The following is a 26,716-nucleotide window of genomic DNA, read 5'->3' as shown; positions in this document are numbered from 1 at the left end:
AATTCTCACAGCAACCTTAGGAGGTGGCTATCAGTATTACCCCCATATTAGAGATCAGGAACTGAGGTCTAGAGAGTTGAAATAACTTGCCCACAGTCACACAGCTATATGTAGTGGAGCTGGGATTAGAACCCAGGACTGAATGACTCCAAATCTTGAGCTCTTAATTCTATCCCATGTTTGCCTCTTAATTGGACCTGAAGTCATACCTGGAACATTTATAAAACTCATATCTGTCCTACACAGAAGTGTGTTGTTATTACCTGCTTTTTCAGTACGATAAATCCTAATCAATTTTCATTTCTGTATTTTAGTCTTGCTGATGCTTGAAAAATTATAATAAGGTAAAGAAGCTGCAGGAGGGCAGAAGCAATTATTTTCAAATTGGTCTGTTCGTTCCTAGAACACATTAGTGAGTAATGAGACACTAGACTGTCTGCCTGTGCACTAAGAAGCAGGGGGGTCAGCTAAATCCCGCCAGAATGGTTCAGCTCCTTCACAATTGACCAGATGGCACAGCCATTTCTTCAAAAACAAACAAAAAGCTCCAAACAAACAAGAAGAAAAATGACTTTTTGAGGCTGCCTTGGGCTGCATAGTCAAGATATGAGGCAATTTCAAATCTGGACTCTATTGCCTTAAACAAAACAAATACCAATTTTTAAATATTTATAAACACAACTAATACGATTATGTTAAAAACAACTACATACATCTTTATTTAAATGAGAATTGCCAATAATCCAGCTGCTCCACATGAGAGTGCTGGCAGACCTCGCTGCAGCTAAAGGCTGCTCCAGGTGAGGGGGGCACGGAGAAGCCCCTGCGTGTTCCCCGAACGCGTCAGAAAGACACCTGTTCACTCGCGGATGCGTTATCTACCTGAACTAGGGAGGGAATCACTTATAGCCATTAATACTAATAGTCATAGAAGAAATTCAGGTTGATAACTTAGTCTTTAAATAATCTGCCACTTTTTAAATTATGGCGAGTAAAACAAAGCAGTATGTGCATAGCTACAGGTATAGATGCAAAATTTAAGATCCCTACATTGTGCACACCGGGGGTTATGCTTTATCGCCAAAAAATTACAAGCAACTGATCATTCTTATTTTCCTTCAGGTTTCTAAAACAGATGCAGCTACAGGTATAAATACAGACCCCATTTATCTCCATTCTGGGTAGCATCTTGTAATAAATTTAGGTTTTTTAACATATGTATATAAATTATATATATAACACACACATATGTATATGTGTCAGTCACGTGCGCTGAGAAGGCAGAATGACATGAGGGACAATAAGTTTCACAGCATTTCTTCTTCTAACTTGGTTTTATAATACATGAGAGGATATCCCTAAGGAACACACAGAGAAAACACTGTGGCCACCCTCTGAGTATTTGGGCATGTTCTTTGCTTAATGGTGACATGGGCAGAATGAAGTTAATGCTGACAACTCCCTGAGAGCAGTAATTATTCATAACACTACATCTAACTGTTCTGTGCTTATAGATGGAAAGATATTCAAGTATCACTTTGGGGGGAAATCCTGTATTAAGTTTCTTGGAAAAGCATGTGTTGGCTAATGGACTAGAAAATATTTTTATTATTTTAAATTGCAGGATTTCTGGTGCCAGCCAAAATGGGAATAAGTTTGCTGCAGCCTAACTCTCATGCTGCTTACAATTAAAAACTTGAAGGAAAAAAAAATACCTGAGAACTCTGAAAAGTAAACACGAACCATGCAGCTTTGGGAAAGCCTCAAAATTGCAAACATGACCCATTCAGCGGAGATTTTCCCATTTTCTTTTGTTCTGTTTTTCCTCTTTTCTCTTATACTCTGACTTGGGAGTAAGTCCTAAATTGTGGGGCCCAGTGAGAGCAAGAACAGCTCAAAGTCCGGCAGAATCCCTGTGGGGGAAATAATGCCCCTGTGGTTTCGAGAATGTCAGGGAGACCAGCTATTTCATATTTTTCCTTTCTCTCTCCTGGGGTTGCCCCAGGGTGGCCAGCTAGGGTGTGTGTGTGTGTGTGTGTGTGTGTAACAGGCAGGGCAGTGGCTGTGACGTGGTGGCAGTGACAAGCATTTAAGACTTTAGCAGGTATTATAAGTATGTTTCATGAGGTAAAGGTAAGCACACCTGAACTGAATGGAAATACAGTTCTCAGAAAAGAAACAAACTACAAAAAAGAACCAAATGGAAATTTCAGAACTGAGAAATTCAACAGAATTTATCCAATATGAAGAAAAAAAAAGGAGTCTCAGTGATCTGTGAGATAAGATAAAATAGTTTAACACTGGTGTCCCATAAGAAGAAAAAGATTGGTACAGGAAAATAATTAAAGAAATAATAGCCGCCCAGCCGGTCGTGGCTCAGCGGTTGAGCATCGACCTAGGATCCAGGCGATCGGGGTTCGATTCCCGGTCAGGGCACATGCCCGGGTTGCGGGCTAGGCAGCCGATCAATGACTCTGTCATCATTGACGTTTCTCTCTCTCTCCCCCTCTCCCTTCCTCTCCCTGAAATCAATAAAGATACATTTTAAAAAGTGAATAAATAAAAAATAAAGAAATAATAGCCCAAAACTCATAAATTTAACTTAAAGACGTGTGTGTGTGCATACTATTTTTTTTTCCTCTTTAGTTCTTTAAAATATGTAACATTATTGAAACAAAGATCAAAATCGTATCTGGTAGGGTTTTTAATATATGCAGATGTAGTGCACATGATAATTACAACGTAAGTGGGGACCGGCCACAACCACCTCGCTGCCCCTCTCCCTATGAGTGTCCACATTATAGCCATTCACATTTCCCTCTTTTCTTACCCACATGGCTAGTTTCTGAGCTTCAAAAGAATACTGGGCATGGCAGTGCTTTCTCTTCAGGAAGGGAAGTGCTACATGAAGTATTTCTAGATAACTAAGTTGATAATGGGACTTGAAAAAGTCATTCAAGTAAGCAATTTAAAATATAAATTCCCCAGATCAGTTACTTTTGAAAAAATAACTTCAGCATTTAATAAAATTTATGTATTTAAAATACTGAATAAATTAGTGCTCCACTAGAATATTAAAAAAAAAATGCATCTTTAGAACAAGTCAAAATACATTTTAATCTGATAGGGTAGTGGCTTACACATATCAACGATCCGAGGCCAAAGCAGTATAGTTTAAATATTTTTAGAAAGGTGAGTGTGGGGAGATGAATCCCAAATTATTGAATAATAAGACTTTAGAACTGTAATGGACCTTGTTAGTATCTATAATAGTGATCACATTTTACAGACAAGGAAACAAAAACTCGAAGAAGTGAACTGCCTGGCTAAGATCACTCTGCTAATTAATGGCAGGACCAATATTACTATTGTAGGCTTTTTGCTTCCTAGTTGAACTGGGGTTTGTCATATGACCAAGAGAGGCTGTGCTGTGCAGTTACATCACGGGCACACTGAACACACACAAATTCACCAGTTAAAATGTTTGCATGGCCTGGAGTGGGACAATGGAGGCTGACCGAGGGAACTGCGATTGTCACCTTTCTCTCCTCTCCAGGGATCCCGGCAGGTTGTGAGACCAGACTCAGGAGTCCAACAGATCTTAGCTTTGAATTTTAGCTCTGTTTAGTGCTAGGTCTGTGATCTTGGACAAGTTACTTAACTTCTCCAAACTTTAGTTTTCTCATCTGTAAGGTGGGAATATGAATTTCCCATAGAGCTGTGATACAGATTAAATAAGATAATGCATTTAATGCAGTTGGCATAATGCCTGACACACATTAAATACTCAACAAATTCGAGTTAAAATTTAACAGTGGGCTCTTGCAAGCCAGTATGAGCCTGCTGCAGCACTCGAAGAGAGGGCCAGCAGGCAGTCCAGGAGGTCACCCTGGGTTACTCCGCTTCAGCAAATGGCCCGTTAGCCTGTCTGAAGCAGAGGACTTGCACTGCCCTTCAGCGAGAGCAAGGGGCTCCTCTGACCTTACTTCCTTGGACCGAATCCTGCTCCTCACACTTGCCACCTAGTACCACGGTTCTCCTTGATGCCAAGAATGAACCAGCCTACGTCCAGGTTGGAAGAATTCTCCAAATGCCTCTTCTCCTAGATGGGACCACCTGACAGCAATGAAATGCCTGAATCAGACCTGAGCTGGCTGGGGCCGTCTCCCAAAACCAAGTCTTAGATGACTCAGCTACTCTCTAGTTTTTCCAGCCACACAGCTAACTCCACATTAGCCCTGTTGCTTAATAGCCAGTACGTCTTCAATGTGAACCCTGATCACTTTCCTAGTCTCAACAAGTAACACCCTCAGAAGTTCAACATAATTACTCTAATATATTAGGATGCTTTCTGGTTATAAGAAAGGTATGGATGGGGCAACAAGAGCCAGTTGGCCAACACCCCTAATAAATGCTTTTGTTGGAGATACATACAAATCTTTAAATCAACTTACCTTACTAATAAACCTTCTCAAATACATTTACTATTACGCTGTTATAGCACGATGATCTGATCAAAATACCAAAATGATAAACGTCATTTTCTAAGGTTCTTCTTTTTTTACCTGGATAGCTGCATTATCACGGAAAGCACACCTACAGGCCAGTAATATGAACGCAGAACCCAAACCAGAAAACCTTTGCTTCCCAATCACAGGAGACTGTCAAGCATTCCTACAGCCCAGAAAGAGACCCCGTTTCATTTAGCTTCTTTAAAAAACCCCCAAAAGAATATTCAGAGGCACAGTAAGGACATGGAGGTTGAACCTCAATACATCTCCCATGTATACTTAAACGTGATTCAGCTGTGGGGCATGAACTTTACAAATTTACATATTCTGTAGAGAAAAGAAGTTTTGTCTGGTCCGCCAGCTGATCAATCTTGAAAGTGGGGATATATCCGCAATAGCACTTATCAGCACTCCGGGCAAGTTGAAGGCTCTTACCTGTACATCTGTAATCAGAGGCCACCCCTTTAAGCACAGCATCAAAAATGGTCATCTCCACTCGCTGCTTCCGGTGGTGACAACTCAGAAGCAAAGAAGGCTGGGAGACAATGAAGTATAAAAAAGGCTCGAGCTGCAAATCACCGGTTCCCCTTCGCCCAGGCTGCCGAACGATAGTTATCCCAAGCGCTTGTCTAGCGGATGACCTTGTGGTTGCGTGAAGGCTTTCGAGAGAGATGGCCCCTGCTCTGCTCCCTGAAGGAGAAGGTACGCTGCTGCTTAGGAGGTCGTCCGCTGTTACCATGGAAATGCACGCCTCGCTGGGTCCAGTCACACCCGAATCATCTTCTGGGAGATTCAGCGAGCTCTTGCCTGTTTTTCCATCAGCCTTTTGTTCTTGCGATCTCGGTTTGGGTAAGGCCGTGCAGGAGTATGTCATTAGTGAGATTCTGCTTGCAGTAATGAATATGTCAAAGGGAATGAAATTTAGATTTTTTACAATTGATGACTGGCGCGAGGGACGGGCGATGCGATGCTGGCTGGTACCACTGTGCTGCTCTATTTGTACGATTCTGATTTTAACACTGTCACTGCCAATGCCACTATCCTGAGCACCACTGTACCGAGAGGAGGTTTCGGCCACACTGCCATCAAATGTATCCATTTTTTTCTGCTCTTGCTTAGAGACCTGTAATGAAAAACAATAAAACATTTTAAACTAGTTACATTCCAAGTGTTATTATATAAAGGATGTTATGTAAACATTAAAAAATGGTAGTCCAGTATAACCTGGAACAGAGTAATCATAAAAACAAACGAGGCTCCCATTCCAAGAATTACTCATATTAATACGCCAAGGAAATAGGTGAGAAGTCATCAAATGTGCATTTCTAACATTAAAATATACTCTTGAGTGTCAGACTTTCTTTCTTTGGACTGATAAAGAAAAAATATATGAAAAATACATATATATTAAAAAATGCCTCTTTAAAGAATTAGTATTCTTTACAGTGATTTTCCAAGTAGTACAATAAACTGTTTCTGAATCGTGATTCCTACTGGTTGAAATGATACTTCAGATAGGAATAGTTTATACTGTTTACCCTTGTCATTATAAAGCTGATACTTAGGATTTTGGATAGTAAGAAAGAGAGGGAAAAGTTATGAAAGACAAAGAGAAGTAAACTATGATAAACGGATGCCATTCAAAATGTTTATTTTCCTCTACAATACAACTTGAAACAGTGTAACTGTAAATGATCAAATAAAATGTAATTAAAGCCCCTGAAGGTGGCTTTTCCCTCTGTGCACGAAAGGCTACCCATTCTCAAAGTTTTCCCTCAGCATAACTGAAAAACAACTTTTGGTTGAGTTCTACGGCAAACTCAACCATAATTGACTACATGAGACTACACAGTACTTTCTAGGAGCAGAATACTATATTTTCTTATTTACAGATTTTATCTAAAGCCTAGTCTCTCCTCTTTAAAGTGAGAGTTCCCCATCAGTGGTGACATGGCAAGACAAACCACCTGCAGGTGGAGATGAGAAGGTCAGTGTCCAGCCCTATTACATACTGAGGCGGCCACCTTAGACTCCAGCCAACGTCAAGTGGCCCAATCTTGAGATATAAATAACCAGCAGGGGCAGGATGGCAGCTATCGGCTTGGGTCACAAGGGCTCCTGAACAGAAATCAGATGGTAACCAATTCTAGTCACCACTGAGCAGAATGGAATTTGAACCAATGACCTGAGATGAAAGACTCAGACTCTCATAGAAAGGAAAAAAAAAAAAGGTACCAATTTCCCAGGACTAGCGAACTAAATTCTTAAACTGGGGTGAAAGCCAAGATGTCCACCATTTTCCTAAGCTTCCCCACTATTTGTAGAACTGAAATAAATAGGCTGGTGATTTTTGAGACATTTACAAATCCATTGGTTTGTCACCAGTCTACTGAAGATTTATCTATTACACTGAAGAGTATCTGGGCTGCTATTGAGAAAAGTTTTACAATTAATTTTGTGTGCTAAGCTTTAAACCTGGGCATCAATTTACTATTCCTTTGTGGAGAAAGAAAAGCTCACAATGCAATAACTCGGAAAATAACTTTTGCTTTATTATTGTCCAAGGGGACTAATAATTTAAGTTGTCAAAAATAGCACTGCCGGCCTGCCGTTGGTGAAGGCAGCAGAAGCCTGCGACTCCGGGCAGCGCTGTTACATCGGCTCTCCCACTCTTTACCTAACTCACTGAAAACGGACAATAAAAGTTTTCTTTAATTAGCTACTGGTGCGCATTAACATGATCATGATTAAACCATAAAAACCAACTGTACATTACTCTGGTCCCCTCTTCCATGTGTTCTGAATTACTCTGTTTGAAAATGTACTTTGCGTCCCTTTTAAAAGTTGGACCTTCTGCTCTCAGAGAGTTAAATGCACATTACTCCGTGAAGAAGACAGTGTTTCAGACCTCCAGGCATATATTAAACACACTGGCAGCACTTGAGACAAAATGCTTTACTTATTAGATACTTCCTATTCTAAACAGTGTCATCAAAGGCTAAAAACAAAATCCATATAAAAGCTGCACAATGCTTCCACACAGAGCCTGTGCCAAAATCCCTGTACTTTCCAACTAATGAGGAAAGGATGTGTACTCTTAACATATGAATGTAAGATTTTCCAAGCATTCACTTTAGGAAACTGGGCTATTGATTCCATATGCGTTATGTTAAATGAAACTGTATTGGTAAAATAACCTTTAAGATATCTGGCATGATAACTATAATTAAACAATATTCAAAAGACTAAAACAAAAGGGAATTTGGTTCCACAATGGCTAATTAAAATAAAATGAAAAAACACAGCATGTCATCTCTCAAGATAAATTGTTATTGTTCAAGAACTATTTAAATACTGTTAAAATATACTTTTAGATAAAATCTGAAAGAGCTGGAAAAATATTTGTGGCTTAAAAATGGATAGTTTGGTGAAGAAAAAAGTATAGGTCTCCGAAATTTTATGCGGAGATAACAGCTCTAAAGTCTTGAGCACAACCAGATGGTACTTGAATCACAGGAATTCTACAGTTTCACTATCAATGGGTTTCAATATGAGGAGGTTTCAATAGCCAGGAAAACATGTCAAGTCGATAGTTTATGTCTTAGATCATTTCAGCGCATTTTCCCATCCTTCCACAGCTGTTCAGGGTAGACTCTAGCCACCTTGGGAAAGGTGCTGAAAGTTGTGCTAGTAGCTGGGGCACTGTAGCCAGTTCTTCCTTTTAATGTCCTGAGGCAGGTAAGTGTATTAGCTCATCCTGGAGTCCAGGAAGAGCCACAGTACCTCAGGAGCGCTGGCTAAAACCACACTTCAATATGAGACAATACCAAAGGATGCCTTAAAATAATTTCAAATGAAGGTCTTCCGTAGCATTTTGGAGTGGAGAAAGACAAGCTGCACTGGTTGAAGCTTCTTGTTGGGCCATGTTGACCTTCTTATGAGCATATTCAAAAGTCAGCCTTATTAATAAAAGTGCTGCAAATAAATGGAATTTTAAATTTTTAAAGAAAAATATGTGGAAACCAACTTCATGAGAATTAACAAGGACCAAAGTAAATATAATGCTTGTTTTGAGGCTGATAAGAAAGGGTAATTCAGAATCTATTCCAATATATTAATTCACATTGTTTTAAAAAAATTTCTTTGTCTTTTTAAGGAAATCTTAACTATACACAAAACATAAACATATCAACATGCTTTTTTTGCCTTCTTATCATAATTATGGTTTTATCATGCAACACTGAAGTAATAGTTCCAACATGTAATAGTTATATTTTAACCGTGATCAAAATATCTTTGACCAAATATGAGATCATTTAAACATCTTATAAATTATGAAAAAGCCAAGTGTGAAAGCACAAGATCAAAGTGACAAACACATCTGCACATCACTGTGACATTTATTCTAATTTTACTGCCTTTGCTAAAATGTAGCAGTGTTTCCAAAGAAGTAAACATTTTGTCTATCTTACAAAATCAAATACAATAAAACAACTAGTTACAGTATTTTAATGGTTTTACATACTAAAATCACCAAGAAAAATTTTTACAAACTTGAAAAAAATAATGTGCCTCACTGTTTAAACATTTGCAAACATACTCTCCTAGCTGCATCTTTTACAAATCTGGTTTGGGGCACAGGATGGGGTGGTGCTACTGAGAGGCTGTGGTAGGCGTCCAACACAGACACAGTCTACCTCGAAGCTTTAGATAAACAGTAAATTGTTGTAACAATCAGAAATACTGAATTTCAACTTGATGAATTCATTTAATCAAGCAAACAACAAAAGTATATTTTCAAGTCTTCAATGTTTAGTGTTGTATTACTCTTCATAAACTTTTATCATTTTATACATCTTATACCACTGTAACTCAGTGAGGTGCTAAGTAACATTTATCTAAGCACAGTAAATCACATAAAAATTATAAAGAATGAATTGACTTTGTTGTGAAATGTCTCCTTCAGTGTAACCAATCCACCTTATTTTTCATTTAAAAACAGACGCACACAAGCAATCGAGGCACTTGGGTACTACAGATACGGAGGGCTAGAAAACAAGGGCTTTTATGTTTTATTTCTCTAAGCCAAATGTTATACAAGATCCCACATAATGTAATTGTTCCCAGTTGGAAGGCAAAAAAAGTTTTCACAATACTGCAGTAATTATGCAAAAGAGCAGAACTAATGATACCCATGGCTGCCTAGCAGATAGAATGGTAACAGTACCACGGCCTCAAGTTTTCCCTTTCATGAAGTTACTTTTCCGGCTCTTTGAAGTAACAGTATGAGGCCACTACTGCCTGCTAAGTATCAGTTCAAATAGTCACATTTCAAGACCACTGCTAACTGCAATAAAAGGAGCATGGAGATAGTTTAGGCAAGGCTGTGTTTCATCGTCGTCTGTGTTTGGTCTATTGTTCTAATTTAAGTTGAAAATTATGAAAAGGCACCAGTGCTGGTGCTAAACTGTCTATAATACCTAGATCATTATCGTGTCTGTTTCAATATGATAAACCAAACAACAAAAAGTGTATACACACTGACCTACCCACACAAGGAAGTTCCAATCCTACTAACTGAGATTTTATCTGCAGGGTTGCGCTTAGACTTTTGTGCCTGTCCTTTTATACATATATGATTTCACAGCATATGCTTATTTCAGGGGCTTCTAAATTTATGAGTAAAAAAATCAATTCCAGGCAAAACTGTGCATACAAGGTCTTAACCCAGGAACAGTTCTCATTCTTTCTCCCTCTCTTTTTCTACGTACAAAATTGGAATAGGTTGGTCATTTTTGTTCGAGGAAACTAGAGCTAATTGACTTGCACTAACTTCCAAGTTTGTTTGACTTGTTTGCTTTTTGTAATGAATTCAGTTTTGTGTTTTTTTTAAATAAAACTTCACACATTCTGGGAACTTCGGGATCTTAATCAAAACCGATGCCTCAACATGAGAAACGACAACCTGCTTTGAAATGGCCATGATGTTAATTCTTAAAAAGTGGCTACTGTGTGTACAAGGTAACCACTCTTCATACTGACGAAAAGCAAAGTTCATTCCACTGATGTCAATGTGGAAACCATTTTGTCCCATGGCTGCTTAAAGATTTTCAATAGGATTAAATCAGCTGCAAGTCCTCATTATATCAGCGTTTACAATTGTGTCTGAGTTGGAGTCTGTTTCTCATAGAATTTTACTCAGAGACTGACTTAGATTGGCTCCTTAGGGCTAGTCTGATTTTACTAGAAACAACTGTATCACATCAGCCACTCTCATAAACTTGCCATAAGATTGAATCAGCCCCTGACCCCGAAGAGATGAAAGTTTACCGAGCCTACACGTTCTCTGTAAGAGCCACGGAAAAGTGCATTGCGTTTCTGCAATGCAGAGGAATACGCTTATTAACTACTCCAGTGGGCCTTTGCCTTGAAACTATGAACCTGATTTTCTGATAAGAAAACTATAGTTGAACTTGGATAAATTTCTATCAATAAAAATACATACAAATCCTTATTTGATTATTTTATCCCTCAAGGTACATATGCTCCTTTAAAGAAATTATGTTAAGGGCTTATGGACATAAAGCAAGACCATGCTTTTAAAACTAATTTTCTCCTAATATTCAGTACAGTTGAAAAATAATAATGGTTTAAGTATATCCATAATTAACTTTATCCAGAGGCTGGTTTTCACTGCCACATAGTTATTAACAAAAATATTGAGCCGATATTCATTGTTTTGTACTCTACTTACCAAGTCGAAACAAACCTGTTCGGTTAGCTGTGTGCCCTGAACAGGAACGAAACCCTCAACCCTTGATGCATGGGACGGATGCCACTCAACCACCTGAGCCACCCAGCCAGGGTTAAAGTTTCTACTTTTAAAGGATATTACTATTGTTCTCTTTTCTTTTTTTATTGAATTTATTTGGGTGACATTGGTTAATGAAGTCATATAGGTTTCAGGGGTATAATTCTACAATACAGCACCTGTACACTTACTGTGTGTTCACCTCAAATCGAATCTCCTCCCATCAGCATTTACTCTCCCTTCAACACTCTCCTAGCTCCCCCACCCCCTTTACTTTTAAGGTAACATTTGGTCATGTATGGTTAATGTGTGCACGTTAGCTATAATAATTTTATTGGGATAAAATATTGAGCTTTTACAAAAAGGAGCAAATGTTATAATTATTGAGCAAAACGTGAAGTAAAATTTTATTTCATATCATTCATTCAACAAACTGTTATTGTGCAGCTACAGGCATAACTCAGAGATATATGGTTGGGTTCCAGACCACCACAATAAAGCAAGTATCACAACAAAGCAAGCACATGATTTTTTTGGTATTCTAGTCATATAAAAGTTATGTTTGCACTATCTGTAGTCTATTGAGTGTGCAATAAAATCATCTGTAGTTAATGTACATACCTTAATTGAAACAGGTATGGTGACAAAGGATGCTCTGACTTTGGGTGGTGGGCACACAATGCCAAATACAAATCACGTATCACAGAAATCACGTATCACAGAAATGAACACTTGAAACCTGTATGATCTTATGAATCAATGTCACCCCAATAAAATTAAAAATACTTTATTGCTAAAAATGCTAACCGCCATCTGAACCTTCAGGAACTTTCAGCAAGTCGTAATCTTTGTGCTGGGAAAAGGTCTTGCCTTGGTGTTGATGACTGTGGGCTGATCAGGGTGGAGGCTGCTAACGGCTGGTAACAGTTCTTACTGGCTACCCTTTAACTTCATGTTGACGGATCAAATCCAAACTGAATTAAAGCTACATGATGATTCCCTGGGAGGTGGGGTCAGTAGGTTGGTGGAATAGTGAGAACACACACATCTGTCAATTTAGTTTGCCAAAACGATTACAGCAGTGACATCTAAGATGGCTGGTTATAGACCACCATAACAAATATAGTAATAATGAAAACGTTTGAAATATTGCGAGAATTAGCAAACTGTGACACAGAGACACGACGTAAGCAAATGCTGTTGGAAATACGGTGCTGATAGACTTGTTCGATGTAGAGTTTCCATAAACCTTCAATATGTAAAAAATGCAATACCTGCACATTTCCGTAGACCCCGGTATGCCTCTGCTATATTCTCAGCACTAGTTGGGGATACAGTAGAAACAAAGCCCTGGCCTTCATGGAGTCTGTCAGACAATATAATTTTATGTGTCACACACACACGAGCACTCACCGTATTTGATGATGGATGTTGGGTATTACGAGAGCAGAACAAGGGTCAACAATAATTTGATTTCTTTTGGCCTGAGCAACTACAGAAATGGAGAAAGATTTTCCAGGCTAGACAGCTTCTCATCCTGTGTGTTAGCTAATTCTTTAACATTCTGTTTTCCCGAGGAACATAAATGACCACAGCGATCTTCATATAGGGAGATGATGATAGTCACCACTGTACCTAATTTTAAAGGATTCTCTAGTGCAATTATGTCTTCCTTGTTCCTCTAGCAAGTCAAACCCCCAATTGGCTAAGAGCTATTCAAGGGAGGGCTATAATTAGAGACAGTTTTCTGGGGTTGGGCATAGACCTCATTCTAGACAAACACTTGGAGAACAGAGAAATGAAGCCAAGACACGGAGTCATGCCACATCCCTAGAAAATCAAATTAACAAGATATAGAATATTTCTTGGTTCCGTTGAAATTGACACAATATTTGTAAGTTGAATTGGCGAAGGGGAAAGAGAGGGCTGGGCTCTTACAAGACCTCCGTATTTCTAATTGCTACTGAGCATTTCTACTTGGATGTCCCATTATCAATATCTCACATCTAAAAGATCTTCATAACATTTAAAAATATTTTCCACCTCTATACATTAACATTTTATTTATATGTTCCTTCTCAAAAGGCTCAGATATTAAATATACCTTCTTGGCCCCACCAAGTGCTGCTAGTCATTCTTTCATTTCATTAATTACTCCTACTATTTCCTTTGTATTTTCTGTTCTTACTGGCCCTTCCCACTTTACACTGGCTGGTTACAAGAGTTCCTTAATTAGTTTCTTTCACTGTTTTTCCCCTTTCCTAACCTATACCATATGTCAGATTACTCTTCTTGAAACACTTTCTATATTTACTTACAAATACTTGTCCCAACAGAATGTAAGGTCCATGGAAAGAGACTTTCTGAGTGTTTTTTAATTTTCTACTTTATCACCAGCACTCAGAACAGTGCTTGGTACATTAAGTAGGCACTTAATACATATTTAAAGAATAAATTAAGGAAGGAACAAATGAACTGAATAATTTACAAGGTGCTCATTTAGGTCCCTGGGTGAGGGAGCAGATGTAAGGATCAGTTAAACTTGGAGCCTGCTTTCTAAATTTGAGATACTTATTTACTAATGATGCTTCCAGGCACATCTGAACCAAGACCAAAAGAAGCTAGAATTTGGACCTGCTGAAATCACAGTGAGAACACTGAGGCTGAGGGAGACACATAAATGAAAAAGGGACAAAAGACAAAAAAAGAGCATGTGTAAGTGTATGGAAAAGGAAGTGTTCCGCTTGGCTCGAACAAGTTTGGTGCCTGTTTGGTACTATTATTATCCCCATTTTAAGATATAGAAACTGAGGCCCAGAGAAGTTAACTTGCTCAAAATCTCACAGCAAGTAAATGGTGAACTTGGGATTTGGACACTGGCAATGTAATTCCAGCACTTATTTCAAAATCACAACCTACAGAGTCTCTATCTCAGAACCTTATCTGTTTCTTTCATAGCACTTAACCATAACCTGAAATCTCTCAAACTTGTTGTTGTTAACATATGTCTCCTTACTAGACAGTGGCAAGATCCATCACTGTTGGGACTAATTTTGTTCACTGCTACATACCTAGTGATGGGCACAGAGTAGATGCTCCATAAACACATGCTTTGTAAATAAATGAATGAATGAAACAGTAAGGAAGAAGCAGGAGAAAGGAGGAAAGCTACAGAAACCACTATGAATATCTAAGGGCCTAGGGAGGTTTTTTATTACTGCAGATTTCAGACAGATGGCTTCCCAGAGAAAGTCTTCATCAATATATGCATGTGTTTTGAAATGCTGAAAGGAAAAATCCATTTGCAAGGTGCTGGGACCAGGTGTCTCTATTTTAGCAAATCACTGTATTCAAGAACAGGAAGCAGAGCTCGGAGATAGAGCACTGCACTAGGGGACTGAAGACCTGGCCGAGTGCCACAGTTTCCACTAAGTCACACCTGTGCAGCTATGTGGGAAAAAACTGTCTGTTCATGGCTTTCCTCTGTTGACATGGAGTTAAAATTAGAGGAATCTAGGCCAAATCCAAGTTCTCATTTCAGTGCATCAGAATCGTGGTTTATTAGAGCTGGAAGAGGTTCTGGAACTCGCTGTTTTCAGAGCTTCTTCAAACTATGTTTTAGCCACTGTATCCTTTCTTTAAAGAAATCTTATGGGGTAATGAGGTTAGCGGGTGACAGAGGATACATAACATGTCAAACAGAAAAAAACAAAGTCGCCCCAGGATGGTTGTGTCATGAATGTGTACCCATGTGATCTGAGGGCCACAAAGCTCAAATCTGCCCCAGGTCAACCACACCTTAATACAATCTCTTCAACTTCTTTCACCCCTCAATCCGCCCCCCCGAAAGCTGTCAGTCAGTTCCACGTATCCATGCCTCTGCTTCTATTTTGTTCATTAGTTTATTTTGTTCATTAGATTCCACATATAAGTGAAATCATATGATATTTGTCTTTCTCTCACTGGCTTATTTCATTTAGCATAATACTCTCCAGATCCATCCATGCTGTCACAAAAGGTAAAATTTCCTTCTTTTTTTCACAGTCGAGCAGTATTCCACGGTGTAAATGTCCCACAACTTTTTTACCTGCTCATCTACTGATGGGCACTTGGGCTCTTTCCAGAACTTGGCTATTATAAATAATGCTGCAATGAACACAGGGGTGCATATGTTCTTTCAAATTAGTGTTTTGGGATTCTTAGGATATACCCCCAGAAGTGGGATCACTGGGTCAAATGGCAGGTCAATTTTTAATTTTTTGAGGTAACTCCATACTGCTTTCCACAGCAGCTGCACCAGTCTGCATTGCCACCAGCAGGGCACCAGGGTTCCCTTTTCTCCACACCCTCGCCAGCACTTGTTGTTTGTTGATTTACTGATGGTAGCCATTCTGGCAGGTGTAGCTTTTCACTTTCTAATTTTGACAAAGTCCTATTACTCAATTAATTAGGTTGCTTAAGCATTTTGTGCCAGGTCTAAGAAATCACTGCCTAATCTAAAAGTTCATTTCTATGTTTTCTTCTAAGAATTTCATAGTTTTAGCTCTTAAATCCAGGTCTTGATCAATTTTGTGTTAATTTTTGTATATGGTACATAACAGTATTTTCTTCCAATTGTTTTTATTTCTGTAAGGTCAGTATTAATGTCCCTTTTATTTTAGATTTTAGTAATTTGAATCTTTTTTTCTTGGTCAGCCTAACTAAGGGCTTTCCAATTTTGCTAATCTTGTCAAAGAACACAGCTTTGGTTCTGTTGATTTTATCTACTGTTTTTCTATCTCCCCTTGATATTTTATAGAAGCCTTAGAGAAAGTAAGGTGTTTTGGGCTGAAGCAACAGCAGCTTCCTACCAATTCCTCCATTCAAGTAGCCACGTGTCTAGGATGGCCCAAGCCAGTCGTATTTCACAACTATTGTTTTACTTAGTAATGGTGTCTACTGTTATTCTCAAAAATTTCCTGTTCAGAGGATAAATTATAGGGTCACTCTACTAACAGCCCTGGTCTGAAAGAGGATTTCCTGTAGGTTCTATCCAGCTTCCTCCCAGCCCCTACTGTTTAAGTGCTCCTTGTGGTCCTGGCCTCAGGTATAAAATAAAATTTAAAAATGAAATGAGGACAATACAAACATCAGATCAAAGAGACACATCTGCAGTCAGATTGGTGGGAACGCTTGCCAACTAAGGGAAAAAGTAAAAGGAGCAAGTCTTGTCTCTCACTCTCTCTCTCACTCTGTTTTTTTATTCTTTTATAAACAAGTATAAACTGTGCTTGAGGTTGTACAGAAATATTCCCAGGAACTGCTGTGGATAAAGTAGTCTGTGTTCATGGGTCTCGGACTTTCCCAGGGAGCAGAGTCCCATATTCCATTCTCCCACTGCGCCTGTGCGCACACTCTTCCTCAGCGAGGGGACAGGCCGCCTGCAGTGCGACCCCTTGGAAGGGAGAGGAACAGTCCCTCCCTTGAAGGAGAGGTTCTGGGCCCAAGGGCTTAAGAAAAAACAGGTACCGCACTATATTATTCTTTAAACTTTAAGAAAGGTTATTTTAGGAAATAAAGTTCTAAAACATTACACAAAAACCTTGTTAACAAGAATTTGTGTGATATCAAAGTTAAATCACTACGAAAAAAATATATTTCAAGGTTTTCACTGAAATAAAAATGCTCACTAAAAGTCAGGGGAAAACATTAACTGCTGTTTTTGGCAATAACACACATGATGAAACAAAGCTTCCTTCACAACGAAAAGACGATGGGACCGTGACTCAAGGCAATGGCAGATTCTGATTTTGCTATTTACTGTAGTTTGCAGGATACCAGTTGACTTTATTCTTGGGAACCCATTTTAAAGTGGTAACGATGGATTTTCAGGCCTGGCTACGCCTACCAGGAAAATGCCACAACCCTTACTCACGCGTCCAGCTACGGTTTTCACTGGCGTCTCCTATGAGTTACACTTTGGCACTCTTCTAAACATCATCAGGCCACAAGCTCAGTCTAAATCAAATATTTTTACAAACTAAACAATCCAGTGCTAAAAACTACCCAAGTTACAAAGACCTAATGCTGTTTCCGTTCCAAGGACTGGGCTGTTTTATCGGGGAAAGTGCTTACCACATTAAAAGGGAAACGGTGCTTTAACCCAAAAGAACGGGCCTGGCCAGAGCATGAGAAACACACTCTACGGATCAAGCCTACACTGGCCACCAACTGACAGACATAACCCACTAGAGACCTTTCCCAATCTCTGTATATCGTGGGCCTACATAATGTACTGTCTTAGGTAAGTTAGTCCCCGCACCATTGGGTCAGTTGAGCTAGATTCATACAGAAAGAAATGCCGTTTCGCAGACATGGCTTATGCCCTCATTCTGGCTAATACTCTTGCAGAGGTGACCCCTGTTCACATGGTCATTGCTAAAGAACAATTCCAAGTCCAAGTGCGTGTTCTACTAATGACAAGTGAGTGGCATAGCTCTGCTGTGCAGAGTATGTGATTGTCGAAAGCTGAGAGAGGGCATACGAGCAGTCCTAGCAAGCTAACCTAGCAAACCAGCAGGGCGTTCGTTTTTACACATTAAATACAGGAATACTACAGCGCACTCTCCAAGGCGCTGCACGTTTTAACTCAAAATTAGTCACACAGCGACTAGCACATAATAGGTATATTAAAAACTACGTGTGCAATGAATGAATGTGGAGTACCTGGTTTCCTTGCAGACCTGGGAAAGCATATTACATGAGTCATATTTAGAAGGCCACGAGCAATTTCATTACACATTTTCCTTTCCTTTTAAAAAAAAGCCGTTACTCTTTACTGGAGGAGTTTTGTAACTGGACTAGCTCTGTTCAGTCCTACTGACTGCTCACTTCTATCGCTTCTATCGGCAGTTCCACCACGCAGGGCTTCATGCTGGTCAACTGCTGTCAGGTCCAGCACAGTGTTAGCTCCTCAATAACGGTACACTCTTTGCTTACAGGTATTCATTAAGTACGTCCATCACTTATTCACTTAACAAATCGGTACTGGGCTCCCACATGGCATGAGAAAAAGAGCAGGGTAAAGGAGACCGGGAGTTCTGAGGGCTGCATGTTTAAATGAGGGGTCAGCGTCGGCCTCTAAGATGGAGCCGTTTGAGCAAGGCCTTGCGCTGCTGCTAGGAAGGAGCCTCTGCAAAGGTCTGGCGGCAGGAACCACACCAGGAGTAATCCAGGGAGACCAGGGAGGCCGTGTGGCGGGAGAGGAGCCAGCAACGGAGGCGGCGGCACGAGAGGGGTGGAGGGGTGAGATCTTACAGGGCCTGGAGAGTTATCACAAAAACTCCAGCTTTTCACTCAGAGAAATAGGAGCCAGTAAAGACAGCTTTGAGAGGCGACAGGCTCAGTTCGTTTAGGTTCTTAAAGGGTCACAGTGGCTGCCGTACTGAGACTGTAAGGCCGGGAGAACAGGTGCCGGGAGGAAATGAGACAGGAGGCTACCTACTTGGCCGTCAGGCGAGAGGCGAAGGTGGCTTGGATCAGGGCAAAACAGCGAAGGAGGTGAGGAGCCGAATTCTGGAGGTGTTTTGAAGGGAGAGCCAACAGGGTTTCCTGACAGATTAGATGGGATGCATAATAGAAACAGAGGAGGTGTGTATGACTTCATAAATTTTGGCTTTAGCAACTATAAAAAACGGGAGTTGCCAATGATTGATACGAAAACAGACTGCAGGTGGAGTAGGTCTGGAGGAAGAGCGCGCAGCAGTTCCATTTTGAACATATTCACCTCAGAGAGCGAAATGCCATAATCCTCACATTGCAATCCCAGCTTAGTCTCCTCATCATAGTTATTTGTAGGTTACAAATAAATCTATTGCCTTTTATACCCTAGGCATTCTAGCTGGAATTGTATTGGAGACCTTACATAAAACAGCTTTTATTCATTGGAGCCAACGTTTCTCTCACTGCAGTAGCTGGAAATCCTACTCCGCCAATTATGAATTAAGAAAAGGTCCTGCTTGCATTTCATTTACCAAAAACAAATGTCTTTGTAGCTTCTTGTCACTGGATTCAAAAACAATTTGAGCAGGATGAAATGGCTCTAGAATTAGGATCGAAAGACCTGTAGGTCCATCCTTGGTTCAACCTTCACTTAACCTGTGATGAGACCTTAACATATTTGGGTCTCACTGATGACACATAAAATGGAGAAAATGCCTATGTTATAGGGATGCTGTAAGAGTACATGAAATGAGGTACATGCAAAAGTTTCAGGGGTTGTAGAATCACACCAATGTTAGAGATTATCATTCCAATAGCTCACCAAAAAATTTACACATGACTGTTGTTTTTGCTCATTCATTTACCCACTCACGCATCCCACCACCTCACAAACAGGAATAAATGTAGATAAAAGTTCTCTGAATAATCTCAACAAACAGGTGAAAGACTTGTGAGAAGCTTTCTGGAGGCTCCTTCAGTCTTTTAACCCCCTACCCTTTTACGAACAGCCTAGACAAGGCTTACAAAAATGACTTCTCTCACAAGGGTCTGATTCCATTATAATGAATTCTGCAACAAAACACCCATTAAAATGAAAGGACAAAAAGGCCCTGGTGAGAAATAGGAGGCAGCAGGGTAAACCAGAAACAGCGATGAAACGTGGGCCACGGTACCCATTATTGGACGAGTCAAATGGACTGAGACCAAAGTGCTGGGGTGAGAACAGAGAAGACTCTAGCATTACCTGTGGGAGATGAGAATGATGATATATGGCAGGAGAGGGAAAAGAGTGCAGTGGGGATTAAAGTCAAGGTCTTGGCCCTGCCTACTGTCAATTTATTTTGTAAGACCTTTGGCCTGCCCCTGATGGCCTTCCACCTTATTTATGGAGAAGAGAGGGTATGTAGGCAATCTTTCTCAACCATGTCACCATATGTACAGAGACTGAAAATTCTGCTGGAAAGGATGATAGATGTCTAGTTTTTGGAGGGAGAGTCTCTGCTTCTTATGAAGCTTAGTGAGTTAACAACAGAACAGGTTCCTGTATTCTTAAGCAAATACCGAAACTCTCTAAAAGTAATTTCAAGATTTAACCATTTTTTCTTAACTGAAAGAGTCTATAAGACCTATGAGGCCCTTTAGTAACTGCTTCTCCACTGTGCTCTCAGACACAATTTATTACGGCAGATCTCATGCGAGCCGTAATTACTGATGAGGGCATCTTCTGACACAGGTATGAGTGCTCTCAAGCTGAGAAGGTATTTTATTCTTTCTTGTAACCACAGAGCCTCTGGCACATACATAACAGTCAAAAAAAGTCACTTTCCTGATTCCCCTTCTCTGTGCTTTTCCCCTTCTACCCCTTTATTTCTGAATGGCTGACTCTAGAGCTCTGTAAAGGTACAATAAATATTAGTTGAATGAAATAAATGTTCAGAGACTAGATCTCAGCATCCCAACAGACTCCTCCACTGTCCCCAAAAGAGTAAAAGTTCAAATTAGCTTTTAGATAAAATACAGTAAAAGAACATAGCAGTTTAAACTTGGTGATGATAAGACACTTATTAAACTACTGGTTCCTGAGGCCTTCTCCCAAGACCTACTGAATCAGAGTCTCTAAAGATTTTCAACCAGTTTTCATGAGCATCCCTGACGATCATCACCATCAAATTTAGATAACACCCACTTTCCATGGGTGTGTGTATATTACACATATATAACACCAACTACAGGACAGGGACAATAGAATAATGAAAAGAAGTTGGACCTTTGGAATGAACCAGAATAATACCTTAAAAATCACTGAATTTTGGAACTGAAAGGGCTTTAATTTCACTTATGGCAACTCCCTTCCCCGATCTCACATTTTCCACAGGAGGGTACACAAGCCCACGGTGGTGCGGTGACACGGCCAAGATCCCTCTGATGCCTAGTTCAGATTCATTTTCATAATATCACAGCATGCAAGCTCGAATTTAGTTTAGATATATTGAAAAATCCAAAGGAAATTTAGAAAATTATCAAATATAAACTGTCAAAACATATTTAAGTATACAGTTTTCCTTATCAAAAAACAACAACTCTTAAAAAACCATGTAACCTATGGCAGCAAATTCCAGCAGTGATGACTACTGCAATATTTAAGGGTATCTACTAAGAGTCAAGCCTAAGTGTTTTTTTAATCATATAATTTCTTCCAGGCTTCATGATAAGGTTAAGAATTAAGGACTATTATCACAAATTTATAGATGAGGAAGCAGGCTCAGAGAAATCAAACAGTTTGCCCACCTTTCTAAGCCACTAAGTGGCTGTGCCAAGATTTGAACCCAGCTTTTCTATTCATTCTATGCTTTTTATTACTTCATTTAGAAGATTAATAATATAATTACTAATATAATAAAATGACTAAAGATTGCATTGAAACAAAGGCAAATTTTAACAGATCCGGAAAAAACCCACCTGATACTAATTCTGGCAAGCAAAAATTTGACAGTGAAACTTGGTAAGGCCATTTATTTGTATGAGAAAAATAAAGTAAATTTCTATTTAATTCAAATAACGAAAGCATTAAGTTCTGTTTGAAAAAATCAAGCATGGCAGAGCTATTTTTAAATAATCTGGATCAAGTCCAAATCCCCATATAAACCCGGATAAATCACCCCAGCCCAGGAGACTTCTTTCTCATACTAAAACACTTTGAAAAGACAATGATGTAAGATAAAAGATTTTTCATGGAGTTCTTTTTCTCTAGTGAAGTCACATTAGCCTACACAGACTACCAGCAATCTCTAAGTGTAAATCTATGTACTCCCTCGAATCTGTCATTTAATTTATTCTTGTTTATTTAATTGAGGAGGAGTGGAAATTAAGTAAGTACTAAGAGGCTCCCATATACACAAAGCCAAAGGCCAATATTTTCTTGGTTTTTTTCTAAGATAAAATGATTTGTTCCGAGTATATACTTTTATGATGGATGCCAACGTATTAAAATAAACTGTATCTACCTAGCTTTACATTTACATAACCTGTCATTCAGGTCCTGAAGTATCTTGACATCTATGAGACTTTACCACCAAACAGTATAAAGGCATTAAAACATTTTCACCTCGAACTTATGCTCCAGGTCACTAACAGTCCATGCAACAAAACTTGTTAAGCACCGAGTTATACACAAGGATTTATGCCGTCTACTGCTTGATGTACAGAGTGAAATAAAGAGGCCACTCCTGCCTGCATTTTCAGCCTTGCTGCAGCAGCAGGGGATAGGTGGATGCAAAGGCAGGCAAATAGGAATAAAAACAAATAAAAATGCTGCTTTAATTGCCCCAGAAAACCTCCAGCCTTTAGGAGGAAAATAGATTTAGAAAACATAAATTTATCCCCGATTAGTGGCCTGGCATGATGCAAGGCAGGAGCAATGCTGAGATAAATGTGGTAGTGGAAAGAATTTACCTTTCCCAAAGAATTTAAAATAGGTCTCTACCCTTCAGAAATACCTGGAAGGTATTAACACACAGTGCAGTATATTCTGAGACACTTAAAGATGAATCAGGCTTTGAGTCTGTCTTCAGAAAAGGTTTCTGGGCAGTAAATAATAATCTTCATGAAAAATAATTATAGACAGGTGTAAAGAGTAAAGAGAGTTACGAAGTAAATACTTAAAAAGCACCAGACTGGTTCAGGTAGGAACCGGAGGGATGGAGGGATATAAGTGATACCTAGGCTTGGCCTTATGGGCTAAAGAAGATGGCAACAGCCACAGACTTAGGAAAGGGTGGAGAAATTCAGATGCAGCAGGATAAAGGACTGATACCAGGAGAAGAGGTAGAACAAGCTGACCCCCCACGTGGGTGAGACCATTTGTGCCTGAGACTTATACAAAGGACTCGGAACCTGCCGGGTCCCAACACTCTAGCTGCAGGTTGTGGTCCTCAGTGATTCTGACAACCTAGGATATTTCCAAACAACTCTCTCCCCATCCCAGTGAGAACTGTACATGTCTGTGTTGTTCGTGACTCTGGGCGAGATGCCTAGATGTGTCCGACCTAGGTAGTTTAATGCTGGCTTTGTGAGTCAGTAAGACAATGTCATTGGTCATTATCATCAAGCGGAAAGAAGACAGAGACCACACTCCTATGTCGCTGTGTCAGGCACGATAGCGGCCCCCTGGAGATGTCCACACTCTAATCCCCAGAAGCGATCAAGGCGGCAGGTCGTGAATAGGAAAATTACGGTGGGTTACCTGGGTGGGCCCAATCTAATCTCGTGAGCTCTTATTTTTCCTCTTTTTGTATCGTAAATATTTTATTAACTTGTACTAATACATTCTCATATTACAAAGGAAATTTACCATAAGACTCTTTCTTTTGATATTTGAATAATCTGAAATAACATCGAACTGTAAAAAAACAAAAAACCCGCACTTGGATAACAAAAAAAGACAAGCTAAACAACAGGACATTTTCCTTTCTGGCAGGCGGACATTTAAGTGGACCTAATTCGGTTTTCTTTTTTAAAGCCTCCAGAGAAACGCAGCTGAGAGCCTAGTTAGGATGCAGACTTGCTCACTGAGCTACTGGTCTCCGGCGCAACTTCCTGCTCTGCCGCCGGTCCTTGGTTTCTTCCCCGCTCTCCTGGTCCCGTTGCACCGTCTTCACCGCGTTCGTTCATCACCACCACCAGTTTAGTTCTCTTGCCCTGCACTCTACTTTCCTTCAGCAGACCCAGTCTGGGCAGCTTTACTTAAATGCGCAACATTCTGACTCCGTTTGTTTGGTTAGGGGTTCTTGTTGCTATTCTACGATTTCTTTCAACGCTTCTTTTCCCACATCTCCGTCTAGTACTTCCCTCTCGTTTCTTTGTTCCTTAATTGTAGGTTAGCACTGTTTTCATCTTTGGTTTTTATCCAGGGCTTCCTTAGCTTTTTCTTTAAGCAGGATCATTCCTTCCTTTGCTGCTCTGACAAAGCCTGTCTATTTTATTTCACCACGATTTGAGAAAAGGGTGGACCAGTCTTCTCCACGGCCCTGATCGCCTAGGTTCCCTGAAAATTTCAGCAAGCAGCCAATCTTTTCTTCTAGAGATTTTCTGCATTGTTTTCCTCCTAACATTTAAGCCTTTAAACCATTTTGAGTTTATTTTTGTGTATGGTGTATGAAGGCGTTCTAGTTTCATTTTTTTCCAGGCACTAAACCCTCCCTGCTCAGGACAGTCACATGAGTTCTTCAAAGCTGTTCCTTGCTGTGGTTAGAGATGTAATGACAGAATAAAGGCCATAGAGATGTGATGCAGGGAGGACCTGACCCACAGTCGCTGGCACTGAAGATGGAGGGAGGGGACCATGAGCCATGGAATGCAAGTGCCTTCTAGAAGCCAGAAAAGGCGAGGAAATGGATTCTTCCCTGAGACCTCCAGAAACATACAGAGCTCTGCTCACATCTCAAATCTGGATTTTAGTCAAGTGAAATACTTGTATCAGGTTTCTGACCTAAAGAAATTAGAGATAACACACTTATGCTGCTGTAAGCCATTAAATTTGTGGTAATGGGTTACAGCAGCAATAGGAAACTAAGGTAGTGGTAATGTCAGTTTTCATCCAAGACTGGTTGAGGGAGATTTACTGTTAAGTTAATATGAAATTTTAGCTTCAAAGCCTCTTGTCTGCATTGGACATTTTTTCAAGGCCTTGAACCTAACTTTATATTTGTAACTTGCATTCTTTTTAAAAGGGACCAACTTCAGATCCCAGAAAACCTAGACCCATCCCCTGGAGAAAGCTAGAAATATTATCAGAGGAATTTCCCCTATGGTATACATCCAAATTAATGACTTCGAAAAATTCTACTGAACTGTTAAGAGGAAATCACTGAAGCAGAAGAGACATGTACGAAATGGTTATATCCAAAATTAGACTTATCTCTATATAATGATGGGGAGTTTCTTTTCTTCCCAAGAGCTCAAATTTCAGAAGAGTAGAAAAAAAGATATTTTGGGTCACTTCTTGAAAGAAACACCTGTAGTCATATCACAGAGAAGTTGAGGCTTGTTATTAACTACCAATAAATAATAAATAAGTTAGAAACGGCCTTGCTGTGAGTGTTGCTTTTTCTTAACTATCTGGTTGTTCCAACTTATCTCAAGTCAACCAACAGGCATTTATTTCTTGGACAGCAGCACAGATTACCACTGGAGGTCAGTCTTGGGCTTTCTCTCAGGTCATCAAAAACCCCAATGAAAGACTAGAAAGGGAGGTGAAGGCCAACTAGCAGAGTCCAAATCTCTCAGGTTGCAGAGGAAGATACTAAAGCTCCAAGGGACCACAGAAATGCCTGGCCTAGAAGGGATTAACTATAGTCGCAATCCATACTATTAACTGATTTTTATAATTTTTGAGTGTTAAAGGCACATCCATTCTATTTATAATATATATCTTAAATGGAGAATAGACAATTATCCTGAACAGAAGAACTCCAAATGATTTATGTAGATACTCCCCACTCAACATCAGACAAATCCAAATTAAAGAACATTCTAAAAATACCTGACAGGTTACTCCTCAAAACTGTTACAGTCAGCAAAAACAAGGAGCTGTCATAGTCTAGAGAAACCTATAAAACACAACAACTAAATGCAATGGAGAGTATCCTAGATGGGATCCCAGAGCAGAAAAAGGACATCAGTACAATGTTCTCTGTGAAAAGTAAGGAAATCAAAATATAGACTTTAGCTAATATTATGTATCAATATTGGTTCATCAGTGGTGACAAATGTGCTGAATTCAATGTAAAATGTTAATTATTGGGAAAATGGAGTGCAGGGCATATGAGAACTTTCTATTCTATTTTGGCAACTTTTCTGTAAATCTAAAATGATACTAAAATAAAAAATTATTTAAAAAGACCTATATATTCTAAAAATCAGTGAAACCTTCGAGCAACTTCTTAGTATCTGGTTCTCCCTTTTGGTTTGGCAGCCAGGAAGTTAAGAGCCAGGTCTGAGGTTCAGGACTTGTAGCCTGAATTTATGTTGTTTTTGTTCCTCTGGCCTTACTTTTTGGAAATCTTTGTATTTTACCATTATTTGTGTGCATCTTTGCAGATTCCAAACTATACTTAATAGGTAAAAAAAAAGTAAATTTAGGTAGAGCAAGCAGTTTCCTCAAGCCCTTAAGCCTTGTACCATTCCTTAATAGATGTTCTTGCACCGGATTTCATGGAATAAGAAATCATCAAGTGGCGCCTCCTCAACTCCCTATCCCTAAACTCTTAAACCTACTTAGATCGGGGGCCACTCTCATTTTTCCCTTCTGATACAGTAGAAGTGTCCTTCGCCCTAACGTCAAGCCCTCTGCTTTTATCCATGGGATATTATTTTCGCACTATTTCAGGAACGTTACACTCCTGATTTTCCCTTC

At 39.6% G+C, this 26,716-nt stretch overlaps 1 protein-coding gene across 4 annotated transcripts in view; it reads right to left on the bottom strand.

The window, feature by feature from the left end:
* Positions 1–26,716, bottom strand: part of VPS13B (vacuolar protein sorting 13 homolog B) — a 454,216-nt gene that overhangs the window by 149,377 nt on the left and 278,123 nt on the right. For all 4 annotated transcript variants that reach the window (XM_087825303.1, XM_087825300.1, XM_087825302.1 and 1 more), the window contains exon 34: positions 4,947–5,634. In XM_087825303.1, coding sequence (XP_087681429.1) covers positions 4,947–5,634 — 688 coding nt within the window. The remainder of the gene's footprint in view (positions 1–4,946; positions 5,635–26,716) is intronic.

Source organism: Miniopterus natalensis, chromosome 16, assembly GCF_054644295.1.
Source record: "Miniopterus natalensis isolate mMinNat1 chromosome 16, mMinNat1.hap1, whole genome shotgun sequence".
NCBI lineage: Eukaryota > Metazoa > Chordata > Mammalia > Chiroptera > Miniopteridae > Miniopterus > Miniopterus natalensis.
The sequence above is the reverse complement of the archived record's forward strand: the minus strand, read 5'-3'. Positions and strand labels throughout refer to the sequence as shown.